Here is a 19,158-nt window from a genome sequence, read left to right as displayed (position 1 = left end):
TGAATAAAACTCTTGGTAACATACTGGTTATCTAGAAATTTAAAATGTGAAATTGTTGACATTCCTTTGAATCAGTGCTGCTTTCTTATTTTGAAACTACTTTGACAGCTGACTCTCATTCACCCACCCATTATGAAACTCCTAGTAATAACTTTTCAATTTAAGCAATTAGGAACATTAATGAAAAGTGGTAAATACCATCCAATTCATATATTTAAGTGATCTTGGAACTGCATGGCTCCTTTGAGCCACCTCATAGTTGTGTTTTGGAGGTGATTTTTTTCATTTTGTAGTAGTAGAATTAGATTAATTTGGGAGTAGTTTGTTGGTCTTTTCTCATTCACACACAGTTTTGATATTATTTTTCATTTATTATTATTATTCATAAATCATTGTAATTTTATGGGGGGAATTAATCCGCTAATCACTCATGTTCCTGTGAATATAGGATTGGTCTCCATTTGTGCTTATACTTTTCGGTGTTTTCTTCTACTTTAATTTTAGATGTTCTAAAGGATGAGGCTCTGTCTCCTTTGGGGGCATTTGCAAAGTCTAATAGATCATACTGCCAGGAAGTTTTTCCTGTTATTCATTTTAAATTTCCTCCTTCTCCCTTTCATTCCATTCCTCCTGGTTTATACTTCCTGTTCTTTCCAAATAATTCCTTCCTCTTCTGTGTGTTTATACTCTACACATACTTGCAGTAATCATCTCAGCCCACAGTTATTATTTCATTACTGTAGCCATGCTTACCTCTTTTAACCTTTCCTTGAATCAGTTGAATCAATTTCTTTATCAGTCCATTTCTTTTATGTGTTATCTCAAATTTGACAATATCCTTCTGAAAATAAGATTCCCAGTAATTTTCATTTTGTTTGCCTGTATTTTAAAAAACCTATGATTCACAGAGCACACAGTTTAAAACAAAAGTTTTCAGGCACGACTGAAAATACTAGATTACTTGCTGATTTTTGCTGCAAGTTATTTACCACTGGAGTATTTACTGTACTGCAGAATGTCTAAGGCATGTTCAAACATTGTATAAATATATACATTTAGCAGTGAACATTGCCAAATTCAGATGTACCTATATGTAGAAGGTAAAACATTACCCTGATGACCTGTACTATAAAGTCACATGCAGACCTCCTCTTTTACATACTGTGAATTGATCTCTGAAAGAGGCAGCTTTGTTGACTACAGTCTCAACTTGAAAAGTTTCCATTGTGACACACTTCTGTGTAGGATGCTTTTTGGCAGGTGGCTTTTGGCTGGAGGTTATGATGTATGCAATACAGTGAGTTGTATCCTAACCCTCTCCCCTGCTCTCAAAAGTGAATTATTAGTTAGCCTTCCAGTATGTGTAATCTCTGTGGACAACTGTGGTCAAGTCTTGGTTACACTCCAAGCCAGAGTGGTATGGCACGTGAAAATAGAGGTTTTCCATCATTCATTTGCTCTTAATAGTTAGTGCATCATGGCCTATGCCTGGTCAATTTAATCCTGCTGTCGTGGGACTTAGTATGGTTCACAGCCACTGTATGAACAGCAACTATATTTTGAAATGGTCTGATATATGCTGGATCCAGAGAGAGAGAAAGCTCACCAAAAGGTACTGCTTTTATATACATAATACCTATCTGAGGAGGGCTCTGCTGCATAATGAAAAGCTCTCGTAGAAGTACATAAATTTGTTAAAACAGCACATTCCAGCAAATAGGTACTACAGTGATGGGCATTCTGAAAAACCCTAAGATAGGTGGGTAGGTTCCTTAAACACAATGTTTGTTTCACAAGGAATTCTTTTGGTTTTGTTTTGTAGCCTAACAGCAGTGGTCAAGTAGTAGGGAAAGTGCCTGGCCATTTTACTCCAGTTTTGGCACCCTCTCCCCATCACAGTGCGGTGCGACCTGTGACCCTGACCATGACAGATACTAAACCCATCACTACATCCACTGAAGGTGAGGCATCTTCACCTACAGCAACCAGTAAGTATTTCTCTAGGAAACAAAAAATGTCCATCGAAGATTCAATATAACAAATTGAGGCCAGAAAAGGTGCCTTTTCCTACTATTTGACCAAGTGGATGCTCATCATTTACACGGAGAGCAAATATGTGATCCGACTGCAAGCTTTTCCTCTCCAAATTTTAACTAATGTATCATGTTACATGAACTAATACTTGTGACATGACAACCAAAATGAAAGGGAAAAGTCTGCGTATTTGACCACTATTCAAGAAAAAGAAAACATGATCTTTCATCTAAGGTGGACGTTGTAAAGACATTGAGAAGCGCACTGAGACAGAAAGGTATTACAATGACCCACAGATGGAATTCCAAACAGAGATTGGATAATTTGCTCCTCAATGAGCTTTCCTACAGAAATCAAGCCTTGTTTCAATGCATACTGAATCCGAGCTATGACAATTGCATGCTGATATAAGTTGTGTCATTTTTAGCAAAAATAAATGATGTGGCAAAAGAAAAATTTAACTCCTTGTCATTTTTGCAGTGGATAATATATTCACTGTTCTTTTTTTTTTTAATTATTATTTTTAAAATAATTAAAAAAAAAAAAGAGCTTTAAAGTTTTAAGCTCTGTTACTGTAAGTCCAAGACCATATTGTTTATCCTATTCTCGTCAATGGAACTGCAATTTTGCAAGTAAGAACAAAGATATAACTAGGAATAGGATAACTTTTTCTCTTTCTCGTCAATGGAACTGCAATTTTGCAAGTAAGAACAAAGATATAACTAGGAATAGGATAACTTTTTCTCTTTCAATTATTCATCTTATGCTCAATGATGCATTAGGTTGTCTTTTCATTATCTTCTCCATATCTGTTGACTTTGAACTTTTATTTGGACTGGAGATGTGTTGCCAGTATTTATCAGACGTGAAGATTTTTAGGAGACACTTCTTATCATATGATTTGGTAGAAAAGGATCATATGATTTGGAAGAAAAGTCACTATTAATTAATAATATGAATGTCCTTAGCATCCATTACATTTAAATGACTCACTTTAGAAGCATTTAGTGTTTGAACTGTGAATCTAGTTCCTAATTTTTGGATTGCCATTATCTGAGACCATAAACATTTTTATTTTATTTTTAAGTATATATACTACTTTGAAACATCTGATTAGCACAGGAAGCAGAGATGAGACTCTAATGCATATGAGTGTTCAAGATTTAAACTGGTTATGTGTTTATTATAAAAGGATAGAAGTAGCTTCTGTACAAATTACTGCTTAATTATAAATTTATAATTATATAGATAGATTTGTGGAAGTGTTTTTTCTGTTCTTTTAGTGTAGCAGAAAATTTGTTAAAGGGTTAAGTGGTACAGTGTATCTGTACGCTGTCTGGTGGCATATGGTGCAGTTCTTGTACCTCTTGAGAAGAGTTAGTTTTAGCAGCAAACCTAAAGCAGTTTATAAGCTGTTGCTCTAAATTTTTGGTCGAGAATAGGTGAGAAAACCAGGTTCATGCATAGTTTCAAGTATTCATGATTTCATCCTTTTTCCTGTTTGACATGATTGTGCCTGACATATATATATGCCTCAGATGAGGTCAGAGTCTCCAATACAAATGGTAGAAAGAACAAATACTGTGTCAGGTCTGCATTGGGATGCTGGCTGGTAATCTGACCATATTAATGATTATTACAGGAAAGCAAAGCTAATCTGTTCATTAACTATTGTCCCACTAGTAATGGGAAAATTTGGACTATATTTTCAGATGAAGCTGTCATTCAGTTTCTTTTGAATTTCATTGGAACTTAGGCACTCAATTTACCCTGTGAACCTTAGAAAATCTCTGCTTCAGTATTTGAAATAATGCTTCCATGTTATATTTGAATCTTCATGCTTCCACAGCAGTACCTAAGCAACTTTTTGCCTAAAGATACAATGTCTGTCACTAGAGCATGTAAATAATATTGATAAAAAACTGTATAAAATTTTAAATAGAATGTGCCAATTCTGCACAAAAAGGCATATAAATGCTACATGTTCAGCATGCTATGCTTCTGAGAGCAGTGCAGTTGTGCACCTACCTTGTAAAACCTTTTAAAACTGGATTGATGACTGGAAGGGAAAAGTTCTCTTGGTTTGCTGATGAACAAAAATGCAAAAATGAGGGATCATACACTACTAACATATAAATTATAAATGAATCTATACAGATAGTATTATCAATCTCAATATACCCGCCACAGAGAGTGTTAATATGCTAAATTGTTTTAAGGCATAATTTTACTTTTATTTGCAAGAACTTATTGATTGATTCAAAACATGTATGAAACATATGCTTGGCCAACAAGTTATCATTACTATTCAGTCTGATGAGACTAAAATGACAAATGATTAGCACTGCTTTTCATTCTGAAATGCAAAAGCAGAATTATTTTGAATGAGAACAGCAAATTTTGATAATATTTGGAAAGCCCTGTGGCTTCCGCCATAGATTCTTTCTACTTTCTGATTCATTTTTTTTTATGGTAGGTTTTCACTAAAGTTTTTCAATCAAACCTTTTTACTACAGAAAGGCTGTACCATTATTATTTTTAAACAGATTTAATTTGCTTATATAAGCAATGTAACTGTAATATTAATGGCAATTTTTAGTAACTACTCTCATCTAGGTCCTCACTGGTTTGTTCAGTTTTATTAGTTATGCTTTGTCTACTAGCAAGTTTCCAAGATGTGATGCTGTAAGTTGCAGAGTGGACATCTCCACACCAGAGTGGAGTAAAATCACATACCCCATTTCATAAGTGCCACCAAAAGCCATGAGAAGGTAGTGGCCTTCAGGGATTACCAACAGAAACCAGACAGGAATGTGACCTACAGATGAAGGATCCATATTGTGTAACTAATCCCAGCATCACCTACATCCTTTTACACCTCAGAAGTGGATTTCTTTAAGTTTCTGTAGCAGAGAAGCAAGAGACTTCCGTAAATTGTCCCCCTCCTGCAAAATGTTGTTTCCTGATGCATAAAGGAGTTGAATATTATCTTGCACAGTAAAAGTTAACTCTCACTCATGAAAATACTGATCACATTGCATCCTTTCTCCAAAGGACTGTAAAGAATAATGTCATGCTACACAAGTAGCTGAACTTCTGATTCCATTTTTTGTTGTTCTCTTACAGCTTTGTGATGGGCATTCACAACAGCAAGACTGTGTGGACTAATATTTCCTTATTCTTTTCTCACAACATAGTAATCCCAATGGTTTAATCACTACTTTAGGCGGTTGTAATGCAAATGAGGATCAGGCTTGTAATTCTTTCAGAAACATACTTCATTTAATTACTTAAATATATATATATATGTTAAGCAGAAAAACTTTTATATAATGGGAGTGAGCACTGTAATTTATACATGCAGTTTCCATTGACGTTTATAGGAATTTGTATGTGCCTTTCTGACTTTGGCCCAACTTTTCTTTTGCTTTCTATTAAAGCTTAAATTAAGAAAAAACAGACACATCCTATATATTGCATAATCATAACTCTGGATCTCTCATATTTGTACTGTACCTGCACAGGGTAATAGTTATGATAGGTTGGTATTTTTATCAATCTGTTCTGTTCTTCCTTAATCAGCCTACACAGCCTCAGGCACATCCCAAGCCAATCGATATGTGGGACTAAGCCCAAGAGACCCATCCTTCCTACACCAGCAACAGGTGGGCAAGTTTCACATAGGTGTAATGATATAGAGAAGCTTTATATACTATCTTTCTACATGCTACCACTGTTATCTTGGATTAGAATGGGATCTTAAAGGTTTTAGTATTTGTCATCTGAAGATGCAGTTTACTCAAACCAAAACTAAATCATTTAAGAAACGTGAATTTAGCATATACTTTATTTCTTGGATTTGTGACATCTTAAGGAACTTTTCATCATATTTATTCCAATTGCTCCATTTTTCAAGAGCTCATACATGTAAACTTTAGTTGGATATTAAGAGTGAGAATGAGGTCTATAAGGAAAAAATAATCATTTCAAAATAAATTAAAATTAAGCAAAATTTCTAAAGGGAAATGTCCAACTTAAAATTCTCAAACTATATTTTTTGCAGATGTTTAGAAAAAAAAATCTGTATTTAATTTCTAGGAAATTAGTTATAAAACCAAATTCTCAGTGTAACACATCACCATTTCTAGTGTAATAGGCATACATTGGTCTGCTGATCTCAAACATGATAAAAACATGTTTCTAGTTTCTTACATCATTTATGTTTCAAGTAGTATTTTAAATTTCACATCTCATTAATGCTGTAAATTTAATGCAAATGAAGTGTTTACCCAAACTGTGAAAATATGCAGCCGAGATTAATGATGGTTTACAAACAAATTATCTGTAGCCAATAGCAAGGCCATCCACATACAGAAATCCTACATTGCTGGTAAAAGGAATATATTCAGGATCTTCAAAAATTTAACATATTTTATGATGTGTTTTTGTGTTGCTCCTAGATCTTAACAGTAGAGTAGTTTGAAATTAACAGCGTGTAAGGAAAAAAAATATGGCAGTAACAAAGGGGCTGTTAAATAGTCCTCGGTATTTATTGTACTGTATATTTTTCTCACTCTTGGGTTCCTGTCAACTGTTGGTACACATACCTGTTTCATTTTTGAGTAAAACCTACCTTTTCTGGGTTTGCCATGATATAGCTGATGTGTGCTTCACCTGGAACTCCCTATCCCTACCCACTCCCATGGCAAGGTGGCAGTATGGCCGTTTTAAAGGTCACCACATGCAGAGTTCAGAGAAAATCATAAAGATGATAGTTTATTCAAGATAGCTGACACTTTGCTAACTTTTTTTAACCGCTGAGATCTAACTGGAAACATCTGTCCACATTTATGAAAATACCAAATGACAATTATGGTTTTGCCAGCTATTGATTTTTCAGTAATTTTTCTGGTGTATTTTTTTTATCTTTTTTTTAGCCTCTCAAAGATTGTTGTATTATGAAATGTGTTATAATTACTATAACATGGCTCTTTTTGACAGATATAGAATATCACAAAATATAATCTACTGTATTTCGAAACATACTCAAGATCTCTCTTTTTAAGCAGTGCAATGTAGTTTCTGGATTTTTTTTTTCCATGTGATGTCTTAAACAAACAGTATCCTTTGAAAATTCTGGCATCCAGTTAATTTATGGATGTGAGAAAAAAAAATATTTTTTTTTTTCACTACATGTGTATAGACACTTTTTTCCCCCTAAAAATTGCTACTGCTTAAACCAACTCTACCTTCTTCCAAGTTCATTGAAAGAGTTACAAACTTCTCACATGCTCAGAAGTTAGTGGAAGCACGCTTAATTTTCTCTTGGCTGAGTACATAACACATACATTATATAATGCTTATTTCATGCATCTCCTATATATTTTTGCCTTGTGTAGACTGAAATAAATTTGGAGATTTTAGCAGTGTCATAGGAACATAAAAGTAAGAGGGACCTCAAGGGCCATCACAGTCTTTGGTGTTTACATGCACCATGTCTTATACTCCCTTTCATGGTAAAATGTGTGGCCAGATGGCGTAGGTGAAAGGGGAAAATAAATTAGGTCTTGCATATTTCATAAACAGAAAAATTCTTCAATGCCACTGTGCGAAACCAGAGTTCTGCCTCCTAAAGTACATAGCTTCATACTCGTTATATTGAGACATATAGTAAATTGCAAAAGTGTGTCATGTTTTCCTTTTTGTTGTGAATTTTTTATTATTTTCTAACTTATGCAATGAATATATATGTACACTTGCCTGAGTGTGTTTGGTGTGTGTGTGTGAATTGTTACAAAAGTAATACATATAAAATTAGGGAATAGTGTGTACTGTTTTAAACCATCTGAAGGAACAGAATACTTTCATAACAAAGCCTTTTCAAGTGAATAAATACAAACATATAAGTGCATATATATAAGTTTCTAATAAATTAGTCACTTTACCCTCTTAAATCCTAAAGAGATTTCAGAGGCGATGGTGCCGTATATGTTTATTACCCAGAAAGTGAGGTAGAGCACTGAAATTGTCTAAACAACTTCAATAGAGTAAAGGTTATCCTTTGGTAAGGCAGAAATTAGATTGATTTACTATGTCCTTTCATTACTTTACAACAATTTAAGAGACCACTCTTCTTGTGGCAGGTTTTAAATGCATTTGCTTTAAAGCAGCTCATGATGAATGGAAAGGAAAATCAAGGAGTACATGAAATAAAGACAATCAATCATTCTGTGTTAGCTGAGAGAAAGCCAATGGTTTTAGTTCCAGAGAGGTCCTTTAAACATTCACTGTACCCTGTAATGTACATTGACCCTTCAAGAATAAATATTGTCACTGCTACATTTTTACTTCATTGGAGGAGTCTTTATGAAGATTTATTTTTTCTGGTTATGAGAAATATTGGCATGTACTGTTGAATATGTTTCTGTTGTTGTTAAATAGAACCAGGATATAGCCTACTTAAGGTACAGTAATCACAATAAATTAAAAAGTTACATCTACAGTTTGTAACGTACTTAACATGAAGTCTTTTGGCAAAGTGATTGTTTGCTAGAACTTCCAATAAACAATTTATAGCACAACCTACCTGGAATACTCATATTTAGATGGGAAACACTAAATAAAATTCTGAAAGACAATCCATAATTGCATCTATGGGAACAGTTTGGATACTGTGAAAAATATTCTGTTGCATGCATTACTTAGCATGCTGTGTTGATAGTTAGGAATACAAGGCTCTAATGAGGAATTATAACAACGCAGACTGATTTCAGCTTTAATTGCTGGTAGGTCTTCGGGCTACCTGACTTGAAATGCCAGGTATTTTTATACTCTGACATTAACAGTTACAAAACAAATCTCTTGCTTGAGTGGCAGCTAGAGAGTCACATATGTCTTAGCATTTGGTTGTAGAAAATCATGTCAGCTCCCCCAAAATGTCTATTATAAATCACTAATGACCATTTGAGTTGCTTTACTCAACTCAGCAACAGCTTCTGACTATTTTTAAGTGTTAATAATACCACTGCAGGGACGGAACTATAGGGAGAGGAAAGGGAAGTGATAGGAACTAGTACCTGAGTGAGACCGTTTTGCTTAATTTTGCTTTTGGTGGTTGGTGGGACTCTTTTATGAAGTTGAATCTAGTGCTTGGTGCCCATTATCTGTGCTGAAAATCATCTTAACTGAACTATGCATAAAAGAAAGGTTAGATAATCTTCATAACGGTAGGGAGCACCTTCCTCACCCCCACCCTCCACTCCCCTACCCTTTTGCTCACAGGTTATCTATGCATCTACACTGAGGATCTATGGTTTCTAAGACTACATTAGAGGAAGAAGTAACAAATTGCGGTAACTTGATCAAATTCAACTTATAAACAAGTTGTGACTCCATTCTTGTGGCTATATGATTTTAATAGATAGATCATTAGTTCAGTAACAAAAATCTTAATTAGCAGAATTCTCCTCATTATGACATTTCTATAGCCTTGTGTTACTGTTCTCAACGTTGTGAACTTAATAGGTTCTTGAAATTATAGATGTTTACATACAGATTGATATTGTTTCTGTTTCTAAAGCCAGGATGATACTAGAAATAGTAGTCATGGACTTCACCTGTGAAAATATGAAAAGATGGATGGATGGATGGATGGATGGATGGATGGATGGATGGATGGGTAGATAGACAAACATTTGTATTTATTGGAAGTACAGATAAATGCGTTCACAAATAATAAGGTTTTTCTGAAATGTAGCTGTCAGGTTTTATTTCTTGACCATTTATTTAATTTTAATGAACTCTGGAGCCTGAGGTGGGTGATTGTGGTTCTGTTTTACACTGGGAAATATAGATAAGCAGGTTAGATATTAAGGTCCGTGAAGACAATGACCTCTAAACCGTTACTGTCTGTCACAGTACAGTGTGATAGCTATTGCTGGCCCAATTGTCAAGGAACTAATAAGCTCCTCAAGCCCATGCACTGATTAATACAATGGCATGGTTTCTGATAGAGCTTGAAGTTTCCGGGTGTGCTATATGTTATGCATGATTTTCACGCAGCTTTGATATTTATGAGTGAGACATTTGCAACGTATGCAGTAATAAGAAACACTTCAGGTCTCCAAAAAGCTGTTTTCTACTACCAGACTAGCCTGGTTCTTTGGTAGGAAGTTGTTCTTACCAGATGCATCCTTTAGTTACTGAATCCCACAGTTCAAAATGGAATTCTCTTCATACTATTCATCATGGAAGTTGTAAACTCAAATGTCCACTGAAAACAGAGTATCTGTTTTTAAAATGTTTTGGGTGGATGTTGCTTTTGCTTTCAGCAGAGGGCTGAAAGAAGAACACAAGTGGACTCTTAAACAGAACTTCTCAGTAAAGCCAGGAAACAGGTTATCAACACTTAAGCTGTTCTTATTGTGTCTCTTATCATAATTGACAGTTTGACGTAAAACTTGGTCACATGATCACCAGGGAGGTATGTAAATGGATAAGAGGTCACTTTTCACATATGCTTGCTGAAAAGGAAACACATTTAAAGGAAGTTTCAGTCAAAACAATGACAATATGCAAATGTTCAGTTTTATATTGGCTGTTTTGTTTTTTTTTTTCAACTAACAAAAACTATAGCAGAGTCTCCGATTACACTTTCTACAATACTTATTTACTTTCACTAGTGATTACAGGAGCTTGGAATGAACGTTTTTCTTTGATGGGACACCTTTTCAATAGGAGAATACAAAACCTGCTTAAATATTAACCCCTAAAATTATTCAGTCTATGCTTAAAGTTTGAGCTGTTGACTATGGGATTATAATGTACATAGGATTTGCATACTTAAAACTCTGCAGGATAGTTGTACTTGGAAGGTGCCCAATTTAAATTGAAAGGGTGGTTATAGTGAAGTCTGTCTCTTGGCTAGAGCTTCACATCGGTATGTCTCAAAGCACTGGAAAGTGCAAAACAAAATCACTCCTCTGGCATTTTACGGAGGGCAAAACAGGAGTAGGGGTGTGGGATGACTTTCAGGCGAGTGGCAGAGTTAGGAGAAGCACTTGTTCTGTTGCTCTGCTGTTGTGTGGGCCTTTGGCTCCTTCCCATGACACTGCTGAGGTGGGTAAGGGAGTTGCAATGTCTCCTAGAGAAATACTTGCAGGCCAGGTAGTTGTTAGTGCAGGCTTTGAGCTCCCTGCTACTTTGTAAGTGAGGATATACCCCGGGGTGAGAGACTGCTGCAGTTCCACACATTGGGGAAAGGTTAGGCTGCATGTGAGGTTTCCAGGTCTACTGCAAAGCTGGGCATCCTTTTTCCCCTCAGCATACAGATCCATGTTCTTTCTTCTGTATGGTTAGATGAGAGAGAAATAAAAAATCATTGACAATGTTTTGTGGATAGAAGGTGTTATTGTTGCTTGCCTGTCTGAAAATGGTAAAGCGGTGGGACTGAAGTGATGGCTACTTCCAGAGGTCTTCTACAAAAGACTTTCTACCATGCCACACGCAAAATCAGGTCATTTATTTTGCACCCACAGCATATTTTTGAGAAAGTTATTGTTTTTAAGTATTTATTAACTGTCTCATGGGGACTATTTCTTAAGTCCCTCTACTGAGAAATCTAAGTTTTCTCAAGTAACCTGCAAGTAGTTTCCTGCCTCTCCCTTTCACATTTCCTGCACCAAAACTCTTTTAGGTGGTTAATTGTGGGTGAGACTGAATGTGCCTTCTCATCTCCAGCTAACACTGTGGCATACTTCTAGAGGTCACCCAAGTTACTCTGAGGACTACAACTGGCCAGAAGGCTTTCAGTATGACTCCAGACAATACATACCACTCAAAATACTGTACTGAATTGCTCTACATCCTTCCAAAGCTAGGTACTTGAGTCAGGCCTGTGCTCCCAGGCTTTCCCTACTGTGCTGTCTGGATGTCCTCCAAAAGCAGAGTTCCTGCTGCAGTTGTAAGTAGACGTCTTCTTCCATCACATGGAGCCAGGGCTCATAGAGGTCTTTTAAGCTCTTCCAGCCTTTTTACCCAGAAAGCACTCAACACACGTGAGGGATGCAGATGTAGTCTTTGAAAGAGATATGAGCAAATACTTTCAAATATATATTTCTAAATCCTGGCCTGTTTTCTTAGACATCCTGGTCTCCAAACAGGAGTGATTTGTGAGAGGAAATTTTATGTGACGGTGGAAAAAAAGATTTTCCTGGCAGGTTAGCTTTTAAAGACAACATGGCAGCTATGTAAGCCTGCAGAAAAATGCAGAGCAAGAGTTTTTAACACGGCGAAGATGGTTTTCAGTGCAACTGATACAGTCCTAGGCTTGTCATAGAAGTGGTTATCAGGCAGACCTGCAGTGGTTTGTGTTATTGTCAGTACCACAAGAAGACACCGCTGGTTCAGTGAATAGCGCTTCACTTTACGGTAACTGTAGATTTGGCCCAGCATGAATCTTCATATACATGTGCATGTAATGGGTCTACAGCATGTATAAAATGTGTATGTTCTATAATTACCATGTCAGGATTTAGTTGTATATGTGTTGGAGTACGTATAACTGTACATTATATGAACTATGTTATTACTAACATTTATGAAATAGATTTCAAAAGTCATCCTGGATTTTTTTTTTTTTTTAGTGATAACTTTGATATATTAACTGTACATATGAAAATTTTCATTCAGACTGTGGGCAGAATATCACAGTTTAGTGTAGTAGCTGATTTTACTAAAATGTAATGTAAACTGTTTTCCCCATATGGCAAATGCAACCAGGTTCCATTGCAAATTAAGTGTTTGCCACATTTTTGAGCTAGACCTAAGGGCAAAAAATGATTTGGTAACACTAAGTTTGGGATTTTAGTCTTCTTTAAGCTTATAATCAGCTGAAGAGTTTGTATTTGTAGATTTTATATATATATATATATATTTATATATATAAACGTATGTATATATTATGAAAGAATAAAAGGTTTATGTATTTTTTAATCTTTCAGGCTTACATTTCAGCTGGAAGTGAGTTTTTATAGTTAAGTTATAAAACTTTAAAATATGCTTTTGTAATTAAATTTATCATATTTCTAAGGGTTATATCAAAAATACAGCTTCTGTACAAGTAACTGAGGTGACATTTTACTACATCTTCAATATGAAAATTTGGTTTACAATATGGTTTTGTATAGTGAATAAACCAAACATTTACTTACTCCTTTCTTTAAACATATTTAATGTATTATTCGCAGTTACCTCTAGCAAACTTTCTGCATGCATATTTCCTTTTCTGGTTAATTTCATGTGGTTTAGTCACGCTTTTAATTGCCTTTAGAAGGTCCCTTAGAGTTCGTTAGATAACAAACAAGTAACAATCCCTATGAAAACGTCAGAGGCTAACATTTCCATTTCTCAGACCTTAACAGCAGGAAGCTTATGAGTGTAACAGCCAGGCAGGGTCAGGTTTGCAATATTGTCTTGTCCCTAGCATTTGTATTTTTCAGGAAAAGGCTGCAATTAACTGTGCTCCTGTGAAAATATTGTAGTTTCTTTGCTGTAGCTTGTGCTGTCTGAAGACTGCGAATATGAATAGAGAAAACCAGAATGCACTGAACGCAATTAAACTCAGAAACAACGTTATCTTCAATTCAGAGTTCTGTATCATATATAATGGTACAGCAATTTATATATAGCATGACTATACCGAGGTTAAATTGTATGTTTGCTTTGCAAGCCAGATATGTTCATTTTCTTAAACTTAAAAATAAGCCGTATATCTTTTCAATAAATCTGCTAACACTACAGAGCAGCTGTTATACAAGCAGAGCTATAACAGGGTTGCTAGAACAATCCATGAGCAGAACTGATGATTTGAAGATCTGGGAAGAATTTGTTTCAGCTTACATTTAGTACATTCTTCATTTTAGTAAAAAGCAATAAAGTTTTTTAAATGTTATTATTCTGAGCCTAAACCAAGATTAGATTATTTTATCACCTCTTGCTAAGTAATACTGCTTTCAGTAACACTAAATTAATAAACTTCAATTACAAAATACCTTTACCCTTCTTAAATAGCAAGATAAGGACATACAGTTTGTTTAATTTGGACAATATTTCTATAAATTGCATGTCTTCTATGTTTCACAAAATGCATGCTACAAGATATTGACTATATTAGACCTTTATTTAATACACAATTTAGAGCATTGCTTAGAGAAAACAGCATTTATATTTTCTTTCTTAAAATATTTCACTATTGAATATTAACATTTCCTTTTATTCCAGCTCAATTTGTAATCTAATGGCTAATTGTTATGTGCTAAACACTAGTTACTCTTTTACGCTTTATTAATAGAGGAGCATATTAAAATAGCATTATCTTAAGCAAATCTATAGGCATTTATTTTTAGAGTAAGTTATTTTTGTTTGTTTTCTTTTTTTTTCCTTTTTTTTAAAAAAAAGTTTCTTCTTGGGAAAGTAAGGCTTTTGCCATGTACAATACTATTTTGCATGTATTCATTTAAATACTAAAAACTGTAGTACTGCTCGATCCATATCTGACTGCTAGGTTTCAATTGACAGCTGAGGATTTGTGACTGGACCATGAATCAAAACGGCAGGCATTTATACCCCAGTGCCAGTGAGGATACATTGGGAATTACTTGGCAAAGGTAACATTTTAATTATTTCCCCTACACCACATAAAAAATTTACATTGAGCTACAGTATCTGTTTTAGCGGGCCTCCAGAGGAATATGTGACAGAATCTAATCTGTGTGTAATATTTCTCCAGTACACATTTAGGTTATCTTTAATATAAGTTGAATTTAGGAGGTACTCTAATTAAGCACCTGGAATGATGATGCTGTGCTGTCAAATGCAAAGTGTTTACAAATTTAAGAGAATACTGATTTTAAGTTTTAAAAATGAAAATGTCATTTGCAGAATTAAACATCGTATTTTGGGGGACTTAGTGACTAATACAAAGAAAATGGTGCTGTGAGAGGTATAGATGTGGATAAGAATAAATGTCTTAAATGGTGGTGGTTTTGAGCAATGAATAACCATACTATTAACAGGGAAATTTGTGACTAATAAGCCCGTGTAGATTTAGGTCACTAATGTACATGAAGGTAAGATATAAACCATCATATTTCTAAACTAAATACCAAAATAATTAGGAAGTATTTCCACAAAAGACAGTTTATTTTGTATGCAAAAACAAAAAAGCAAACAAAAATGCAGAAAGCAAAAAGAAGCCCACCCCACCAAACCTTTCCCATGGGTGAAAAAACACCTTCCTCCCCACACCCCAACAAACCCCACAACTTTTGGTACATTAATCAATTACTTGTTATTATCTTTTACATCTGTTGGCATATAATGAATTATGGTAACAATAGGGGTGTGTGTATCTAAATAGATGTGTAAACAAATCAGCATAATTGTGATACATCTGTTTTCCACCTCTTTCACATGCAGGATTATCTGCAACAATTAATGGGGGTCGTTCGTGTAAAGCACGCAGGTTGGGAGCCTGTCAAATGTAGCTACTCAATCTCAAAATAATTTTAAATACTTCTCAGGCATTTGTGTGCATATGACAATATAGGCACTAGGCACTTACACTCTGTGTAAGCATGTATGTAAGTGTAAGTGTGTATATGTATATATAGAATGCGTTTTAATGTACTATATTATGCTATGGATTTCTAGAAGTTTGGGGATTTTGTGAGTGTCAGCTTGGAAGGGTAATTACAGAATTTGAAAATTAGTGCTGTTTACAAATCTGAACTTGAAATGCCTTAAATATTGTTGCTTTGCTTTCTGCAGTTTTTCTGATATAATGTTTATCTGGAAAAATTGTTGTGCGAAAGCAAGTTGTAGTTATTTCTTCCATTATAGATTATGGCACAAAAGCACAATGGAAAATTAGCTAATGGATTCACCTCACCTCCTCAAGGGCTATGATTCCCATTACAGTCCCCATCATGAAATAACTGCCACAGTTTTCAATGTACTGTCAAGAGTGAATCTGAACTGAGCTAGTGAGCATGGGGTTGGCAGTGGTGGTGATTTATTCCTCCCCTACAAAGGGTTTTTTTTCTACTGGGCATTGGCAGGCATTAGGAAATTATCACACAACTGCCTATGTAGGAATATCTTTGAATAGTTTAAATCAGTCATCACTCATGACCTCTTTAAAGCAATGACAATTTATATCAGCTGAAGCACTGTCCTGGTATTTGGTGAATTGTTTTTTTTCAGTACCTATCACTCACAACCTGGGGCAGTAATTCATGAAAAGAAAGGAAAATGGGGGAAAATTTTCCAGGTGATGACCAAGGAAGCTTTGGTAATGTGTGCAGGCACATTCTATTACTTGTTCATCTTTACACGTAAAACTGGTTTGCAGGCAGCTCCTGGAGTGCTACCTGCCAGTTTGGCCCTACCAGTGGACACAAGTTCTGTCAGGTGAGCTTGGGCACAGATTGGTGCTTGTTCTTGATGTGCCTGGGCCATGCTTATTTGGCCTAGAATTAAGCACAGCCTTGAAGGACAAAAAAACTTCCTGTAGTTCTCCCTAACTAGATGGCTTTAGGATTTGGGCTTTGGAATACAGAATTCTTGAAATCCCCATGTAAATGGGGATCTAAGAACAGAACAGAAATGATATCTGAGCAGAACAAGGGGCAGTGAGCCTTTCTAACACTAAAACTAGTAAGCACTGAAAAAAAAAAAAAGAAAAAAGAATGGATTGCAAAAGGAATTGCTGCTCACTGTCAGAGAGAGAGCAGCAATTTGACTGTCCGTACAGTCAAATTTTCTCCCACAAAATTGTTTGACAAATGTTTGATTGCGTGGATTTGTCTAATCTGCAGTACTCTTTTTGATGGTACTCAGTCTGACCTTTTATAGCAGGCTTTTGTCGTTATCTTAAATATAATGGTTTTCAGAAATGTCACTGACCTCAAGAAAGTCAAATTTTGGCAGCGAATGTTATCCAAATGTTAGTTGTCTTGTCTGTACAAGAATCAGGTAAGGGAAGAGACCAAGCAGAAATCTTTGTCCTGGTATATTGTTGGTGACCAGCATTTTCAGAACTTAGGGAAGATGGCAGAAGATGAGAAAACCTCTGTTATTTTTGTGTTCTTTGTCTCATTAGTAGCTGCCTTTCATATGACAGTAGATATGGTACATAGACTTCAAAATAAATTTGCTGTGATTATCCTTCCTTGTAAAATTCTGTTAGCATTTATAGTCCCAGACATAAGACACATCTTATTGATACACAGAAGACTGAAATTTGCAAACAAAGAGAATATGAGTAATAAGAGATTAAAAAACAAAACAAACAAACAATCCTTTAAGACTGTGATGCACCATTTTCTTCAAAAGTAGAATAACTGTAAGGAGTAGTGATAACTAAAAATACATAAATACCTTTCTCACATTAATTAAACATATCGGTATCTTCAAAGGAGATACTTCTATAAAACTTCCTGTGAGCATCCTAAAAAATGGAAAAAAGCATTATTTGGTAAGGTATTGGAAAGTCATTTTTATTTTATTCCTGATACCCTATCTATCTACAATTAACTTTTCGCTGTTTGTATAGTGTTTATTATATATGTTTTATTAAATCTGCTGAACTTTGAACAACGTTTAAGCTCATCAGCAGAATTGGGCTCTGAAGTACTTTTACAATAATTTAGGTCAATTTTGCTCTATGTATGAAGAAGATAATCAGAATCCATTAAAAATACCCGTTCTTTTTTCATAATTGCTGTTCTGTAATAACAACTATCTTTGGAGACAGAAGTTAAGGGGAAGTTGTGAAAATCTGTAAGGCTCAGTTAGGAGAAGGCAGTCTCAGTCACTATCTGAGAGCAGGAGTATATGCAACAAGTAATCCTAAGACATGAGTGAGAGTGAGGAAGAATTGTGCTTGTGTTGGGGAGGGAGCCTGATAACAAGAGCTTGAGTCTCAGGCTCTCATTACTGGATGGTATTACTGGACAGTAATTCCAGTGGGACCACTCTAACAGCCTGCATGATGGGGCTCTTTGATTGTGTGTGGAGTATTTGCAAGTCTTTCACAGACTGCAAGCAAAGTTTCATTGCCAAAGTGTACATTTTAACTGAGCTATTGTTAAATACCATTTTTATTTATTTTATATAATAGAAATTATTATTATTCATACTAGAATATATGTTACTTTTATGAGTTAACTGTAGCTTTAACATTATATTTACACTACCCAGGCGAATGCACTATGTTAGCATTTCCTGCTTTCAGCCTGTTATCTCGACACAAATGTACAGTACAACAGCTGGTTTGTTCCTGGAGATGCTGGGGAGAGTTTTATTCTCAGAGTACTGAATTTCCTTCCCAGCTCTAGCCGTAGGGGTGTTCAAATGCTCAACTTTCCAGGCAGCACTTTTCCCCAAGCATTGTTCTGGGTTTATAGAAATAGTGTTGATAAGATGGCCAAATGGGATAAACTGTGGTTTGTGGAAGAAGCAGGAGGGCAAATGAGAATGGGTGTAAATTCCTTTTATCTCACAGTACCTTGTATGTGTTTGGAATCTAGCAAACACATAGCTAAAGTAACACAGTCATAAGCACGTGATAAATGTGATAAGCACATTTTGGCAAATACGGACACCTGTTAGATCAATGGTTCGTGTCGTAGACCTCCCCCCTCCCCCACTTCCCTTCTCCCCTTCCCTCCCTTTCTGCCTTGAGCAATGTTTTGAAAAAGAAATATCAATTCAGGCATTGTGATTTAAGAACAAAAATGCTTAAAGTATACTTACCGTAAAAGTATTCATAGAAAGAAAACCTAGTGATTTCTGGTCTTTATCAATTTAAATTGCTAACTCTAATAGTTTCGCTCAACTCTGTAATAGAGAAAGATGTGCAGAACATTATGTTTCCTCTCCATCTAGGCAAACATCTTCAGACACTTCCTAAGAAATTAATTGTATTCAAGCCAGACTTGCATGCTGCCATCCCACAGGAAATGGGTCAGCAATCCATTAAGATGCCATTAGATAATCTAATTTGGAACTTAATCTCTAAATTAACCATGCTCCATACTTGAAGCATACTTGAGAGAAAGAAAA

At 35.3% G+C, this 19,158-nt stretch overlaps 1 protein-coding gene across 10 annotated transcripts in view; it reads left to right on the top strand.

Annotated features, from left to right (window-relative positions):
• Positions 1-19,158, top strand: part of NFIB (nuclear factor I B) — a 188,810-nt gene that overhangs the window by 154,953 nt on the left and 14,699 nt on the right. For 3 of the 10 annotated variants that reach the window (XM_048049797.2, XM_013193548.3, XM_048049799.2), the window contains exons 9-11: positions 1,823-1,988; positions 5,617-5,699; positions 14,611-14,699. The exons of 1 other annotated variant lie outside the window; for it this stretch is intronic. In XM_048049797.2, the coding sequence (XP_047905754.1) occupies positions 1,823-1,988; positions 5,617-5,699; positions 14,611-14,699 (338 nt within the window). The remainder of the gene's footprint in view (positions 1-1,822; positions 1,989-5,616; positions 5,700-14,610; positions 14,700-19,158) is intronic. 6 more of the 10 variants (XM_048049798.2, XM_048049800.2, XM_048049803.2 and 3 more) reach the window with 4 other exon arrangements.

Source organism: Anser cygnoides, chromosome Z (genome assembly GCF_040182565.1).
Source record: "Anser cygnoides isolate HZ-2024a breed goose chromosome Z, Taihu_goose_T2T_genome, whole genome shotgun sequence".
In the NCBI taxonomy this organism is placed as follows: Eukaryota; Metazoa; Chordata; class Aves; order Anseriformes; family Anatidae; genus Anser; species Anser cygnoides.
The sequence above is the reverse complement of the archived record's forward strand: the minus strand, read 5'-3'. Positions and strand labels throughout refer to the sequence as shown.